The sequence below is a fragment of the Caloenas nicobarica genome, chromosome 2 (assembly GCF_036013445.1).
Source record: "Caloenas nicobarica isolate bCalNic1 chromosome 2, bCalNic1.hap1, whole genome shotgun sequence".
Lineage (NCBI taxonomy): Eukaryota > Metazoa > Chordata > Aves > Columbiformes > Columbidae > Caloenas > Caloenas nicobarica.
Window position 1 is genome coordinate 137,907,348 of NC_088246.1, and position 6,204 is coordinate 137,913,551.

Genomic DNA, 6,204 nt, shown 5'->3' on the forward strand with positions numbered 1-6,204 from the left:
CAGATCATTATACAGTAGGTATTTGCCTTGTGTGACATGAAAGTGTTCTGTTGCCTACCACACACATAACTTTCCAATTATTTTCCTTATCTAGATATATGTGCTCATCAGAAGCCATACAGGAGGTTTTCCATGTATCTGTATTTCCTCAATAATCGAATAGGAAATACACCACGTTATATGTAAATTTTTATTGATTAATATTTCACCCACTAACCACCTCCAACACCTGATTCAATAACCCCACTCCATCCTAATAATTTCACTTTGAACTTCTTGTTCTAGCAAAAATCCAATTCATATAGGTGATACGATACGCAAGAATGAGATTCAGAATTTAACTGAGAATCATGCATACTGACTGCAACAAAAAACAATGCAGAAGACCCTGTGAACCCCTTTAAGGGGACACAGCGCTATTTATAGTAAAACAACCTTAACTGGTTCTCCACAGTTTTGAGCTTGCATTGTAATAAATCATAGAAATACTGTGTTGTGCTTGCAAACCTGACAACCAAGCCCACTAGTTGGAAAGTGTGTAAAGGTGATACTGGAGGACTTTTTCCCCTCCTAAGTCTTTATTCCTTTTCAATTACGAGCTGAAGAATTAAACTGCTCTAGTTTTAAGCTTAAAAGGCCCAAACCATACGGAAGAAAAGGTCATGCATTACAATTAGCCTCCAGCTCCTGCTGAATGGTAAAGTTTATTAACAATGAAAACAATGGGGTTCTCAGCCACTTATTAACATGGAGGAAACTGATGGCATTTTTCTGAAGTTTGAATTCCACTGTATTTTGTTCCACAATACACAATTTAACAGTCCCACCTCTGAAAATGGGAGGAGAAAAAAAGACTATTGTTTTAAAGAGCAGCTCACACTAAGTAATTTTAAGATCTCCTCTAGGGATTAAAGTCTATATATTCAGCATTAGAAGAAGGAAAATACAACGTAACTCGAGCTGGAGGAGAGAGATGATGAAGCATGCTTTGTCTCTAGTATTTAGCATATCACAGATACAGTCAATTAAACTAGATGCTATTCTAACACATATTTGCTCAACAGGCTTTAAGCAGATACCCAGCAGAGTAAGAGTAGGCAATATTGGGATCCGCAGATTAATCTTATTCTAGATTTGTGCTGATCTTGTCTTCCAACCAATGTATTCTAGTTTCAATAACCATTTTCCCCTTAACAAAATAGTGACATTGTTTATCCATTTTTATATTGAATATTAAATAGTAATTTAAATATACTTATTATTTAAATATATACATACACTAACAGATAACAATAAAAGGTAAACTCACAGTACAACACCAGTTCGAACAGTACAACATTACTGGTTCAGCACTGAGGGAACTAACAGTGTAGTGCGTAGTTTTTCTCACGATGTCGGAAAAAATGTCTCACAAATATGCCACTGGTAATCAACAAACTTTGAAAATTAATGCTAAAATCTTCCTACCCATAAGCCTATGTGAATGTTAAACTTCATCATGATTACTTAAACTACCAGTTTACAATCATTCCTCATGCAGCTTTATCACAAAGCTTTCACTGACTCAGAGTGCAAGTGTGCCCCTCCAGAGTCCCATACTCCATGATACAAATCTTACTTAGCTACGTCAATTACATGAAATACTACATACACAAATACATTTCAGGACTGACAACTCAGCTATCATAGGAAGCTTAAGGACTTATCCACATAGATGTTTGGTTAAAAGAAATTTTACCGAGAGACAACAAAATTACAAAGAACAGTAATATAAATATAAGCTTGTAAACTTGTAAGCTTTGTGTTTTTATTTGAAAAGATAACATTATTATTTAATATCTTGGAGCTACAGTAGTATCTCCTAAGAATTACTCTGGTTCACACCCTAACAAACCTGCATTGAAACAAACAAACCAGAAAAATCCAATGCTACTCCACAGATTTTGCTTATCAATCAGCAATGTGGATTAAATGAGACAAAATAACAATAGAAAATTAATGATCTCTACATTTCATAATGTTCAACAAGTATTATCTGTACTTTATTTACACACAAGAAAGAATGAAAAAAAAAATCTGCTTTCCAACCATCCTACGCATTTGTTCGGTAACATTTAATTCAACTATATGTACGCCACTTCTTTCTTTAACCCTATTTTGCGTATTTATTCTTGTTGTCATAAGAACTACTTGTCATATTTTCACAATTTACTATCAAATACAACTGTTTTATGCACTTGTGCTGACACAGAGGATTGTACAGCACAATACATACATGCTGTTGCCAAGTTCTTTGCCTCAGATTTCCCATGCTTTTAGCTTTTGCTGTTCCCAACCGAAAGAAAGTAAAATTTTCAGTGCTATCCAAACAATGTGAACATGACAATGACTGTTATGGGGCAAACCTCAGGCCTATTTAGCCCAGGGCAGTGTCACTGGCAGTCATCAAAGGCAGTGGCCTAAAGAAAAGTCTCACATTAGGGCAGCTCTTGAATACTAGAGTCATTCCCTGGAATACTCTTCTGGCTCCCAGCAACCTGTGGCTCAAAGACTTGAATACAAAAAGAGACTGGGAGCGCTGGCATATGACAGCACACTTTGTTTCAAAAGGGCTGGGAGGAAGAGCAGGAGATGGCATATTTCAAAAGGGAGAAATACGTGCTCTCATCACATACACACGACTTCATTCCTCCCAACAGTGCTGCTTGCTCCCGATATTGGCTTTGCCCTCAGAATGTGCTGTTTTCCATATGGAAGAGGTGGCAAAAATGAAAGTGTTTCCCTTCTTTCCTCATAAAATCTCCTTCTGACTGGAGTTGGCCTCCTGTTCATATTCCACTTGACTACACCAATCTTTTTCTCCTCCCACACTAGCTCCATCTGCCGCCCGTCTCTCCAGCAGAGCCAGATGCCAGCAAAGCAGACTACTGTGGGAGGGAAAGTTCTGTCACTGGAATTTCTTCCCTACACGCTGCAGGGGGGCAGCCTGTGAAGCCTGGAGAGGATCGAGAGAGCAACTTCCTCTCTTCCACGCTGCTTTCCCCAGCTCATCAGTAAAGAAGGCAGCTGAGGACACAAGCAAAATGAGGCTAAAACTTCAACGTGTGACTTGAATATTTATATAGCAAAAGTCTCATGATTGTACTCCAGACTCGAGCATGGTACACACCACATAAACATGTAAGAAGAAGAGTCCTGCCCCTGCTTACAATCAAACAGAAGCAGAGAGGCACGTTTGTGATAAGGAATGAACAAGAGTGACTAGAGTGTAGATGATGGAGAAAAAAATACAAGGATTTATAATCGGGAGAGATCTTAATGGTGGAGTAAAAAGACAATACTTTCTGGAGAGATAGAAGTCAGAGAAAAAAGCTACAGAGGTATGTTGTTCAGCTGAGAGGAGGATTGCATGTGGCAAGGGAAAGAGCCTGTAGAGAGGGAAAGACTAGAATGAAAGCAGACATGGGAAAAGAATACGTGGTTTTTTATACATTTGAGGTGATCTTGCATAAGGCAGAGTGAGAAGAAGTACAAGTAAGAACTTTAGACAAAAAGGGAGAGTGTAGGGATAGAGAAGCATCTGCGGAAGCAGTCTTGCCAGAGACAGTAGCAAGAACAAGTGTCACTGAGTGAGAACAAGAGCTCATATTAAGCTAGCAAGAGTGCATATGTGCGAGACAGGAAAAGACGCAGACTTCAGTTCTCTGGGAGAAAGAATTGTGGGAACCCAGGAGACGAAACAGACAAGAAACAAAAATGAGTGAGGGTCATGTATGGGTGCAGCAGAAAGTTTGGAGTGGGGCTGGCAGGCCAGAAGAAAGTGAAGAAACACAGGAATCAGAGAGAAAACCAGAATTATGCCTTAGTAGTTGAAAGAGCACATATAAATTAAACAGATACATAACAAGATGAAGAAGATGAACAGGCAGGGAAAGGAAGAGGGAAACACACACCCCATTGAAACAGATTAAGGGCTCACAGGAGTGACAAGAGGGGAAAAAAAGGAGAAAAGTATATATGCAATGATAAAGTCAGTAATAGAACATTAGTTAATAAAAAGTGTTATGTAAAAACCCTGAACTGGAAAACTGTGAGTATATAAAAGAGTGACTGGAAATGGATGTCCACTGAATTCTGTCACTGAAAGCTCTCAGGGTTTGCCCCATCTAGGTATCCCCACGTTAACCTTCTTCACTTGGAAAAATTGTTTCCTGGTCCTCCACACCCTCTAACTTTTGTGCTGTAGTTGCACCTTTATGCCGTTTGTTTCACTATTTCTACCGGCAACTCATTTTGTTACGTTTAAATGGGAAAAAGATCTTATTTTGTCAAATACTGTACCACAAAGAAACGTGCCAAAATCTCAAGTTCCTTTCCCCCTGTCCTCATAACATACATTCATTCATTCATTCATTCATTCTTCTTTCAAGAACAAACAAATGGCTGGGGAAACTCCGCGACACAGCGGTATCTTAAGTCCAAGATATTCACGGAGCCTCCCTTCCCCGAGCTGCGTGTCCGCCCAACGCCCCACGTTTCCTCCGTGCCGTCCGGAGGGTTTCGGGCCCCCCGGCGAGGGCAGCGGGCGGCGCCGGCAGCGGGATCTCCGGCCGAAACGCATCCATCAGGCGGGGGAACTCGGGGAGGGGAGCTCGCTACCGGCTGCTGGGAAGAAAGCCGACACAGACGTATGCCCTGGCTGCTGGAAGACATGGCTGGCTGGCTATTTCATTTGGTAGATATATTAAAAAAAAAAAAAGGAAGAGGGTAAAGGGAGAGGGGGCAGCACACACGCTCGCATACGCATACGGCTGATCTTACCTCCACATTGAAATACTGCTCCGCTTTGCACACTGTAGCACATAAAATCCAAAGGAAGGTTTGCAAGAAAAACACCCTGGACTGAGACACGAAATCCAACCGGCTTCCAGTGCTGAATGCGAGTACGATCATAGTGAACTGTGCTTCAGTGGATGGAAGATCTCTCTTTTTCTCTCTCTCCCTCTTTGCCTTAAACAAATACACAAACAAACCAACCTCCCCCCCGTGTCGGTGAAGAGCCCGTAGCGCAGGTTCACCCACAGCAGGGGAGGAGGAGGAGGAGCAGACACTTCACAGCACAGGCGGCGGCACCGGCAGGGTCAGCTCTCGCTCATCCTCACCACCAGTCCCGTAAGGAGGGAATGTGGCGTCCGACTGCAGCCGCAGCTCCTGCACGACTCCTCTGCCCAGCAGCAGCAGCAACCGTCTCCCCCTGTCCTACCTCCTCCGCCTCCTCCTCCTCTTCTCCTCCCCTCCCCTGTCCTGCCTCCTCCCCCTCCTCTCGGGGAAGGCCGTCCTGGCCGCCCGGCGGCTCGGCTCGGCTCGGCTCGGCTCGGCTCAGCTCAGCGCCCTGTCTTGCCTCGGCGCCCCCCCACCCCCGCCGCTCCCCTCCTCTCCAGAATGTTCAGCCGAAATCTACATAGCCCCGCCCCGTAGGCGTCCCAAAGGCGACGGGCCCGCCAGGCGCTCCCGCCGCGCCGCAACCGGGCGGCCCCGCTGGCCGGGCAGCCGATCCGCTGCCGCCGAGAGCGGCTGTCGGGGGGCGGCCGCACAGCAGGAGCGCTCGGCCCTACCTCACGCGAACGTACCGAAGCAGCCGCACAAGCGCCAAGTCCGCCGGCAGGGCGGCCCTGCCCTCCCTCAGGAGGAGAGCCCGGAGCGACCTGAACGCCCCGAGCGTTCCCCCGCTCCCTCGGGGCGCGGTGCGTTCGGGGCAGTGCGGATGCCCGGGGGTTACCGGCCGCACCGCCCGGGCCCAGCTTCCCTGCCCGCCCTGTGCGCCGGGAAGGGGGGCGCAAGACCGGCGGGGTGGGGGTGCGCTCGCCGCTCACGTTAAGCGGCCGTGAAGCGCCTGCCCAGCGCGGTCTGCGGGAGCGACCGCCGTGCCGGGCGGGACAGTGCGGTGCGATGCCCGGCGGGGCGGGCGTCTCAGCCTCGGCGGTCCCCTGCCGCCACCGCGGGGCCGGGGGCACACGGCTCGTCCCAGCCCCGGTGCGGTCCGGCTCAGCGGAGCCGGCCCCACTGCTTGGCCGTGCTGCCGTGAAACCTCCCTTGGCATCGCCGAGAGGGACCGCGGCGAGGGAGGAGCACGGCGTGTCAGCGGCGGAGTAAAGTGGTTGGACAGGGACTAAGGCGAAGAGATGGAGTTTGCCGAATCACAGC

At 46.7% G+C, this 6,204-nt stretch overlaps 1 protein-coding gene across 2 annotated transcripts in view; it reads right to left on the reverse strand.

The window, feature by feature from the left end:
* Window positions 1-5,219, reverse strand: part of MMP16 (matrix metallopeptidase 16) — a 178,043-nt gene extending 172,824 nt beyond the window's left edge. Inside the window, exon 1 of one of the 2 annotated variants that reach the window (XM_065628035.1) lies at window positions 4,822-5,219. In XM_065628035.1, coding sequence (XP_065484107.1) covers window positions 4,822-4,953 — 132 coding nt within the window. In that variant the 5' untranslated portion in view covers window positions 4,954-5,219. The remainder of the gene's footprint in view (window positions 1-4,821) is intronic. The other variant, XM_065628036.1, reaches the window with a different exon arrangement.
* Window positions 5,220-6,204: the final 985 nt, after the last annotated feature.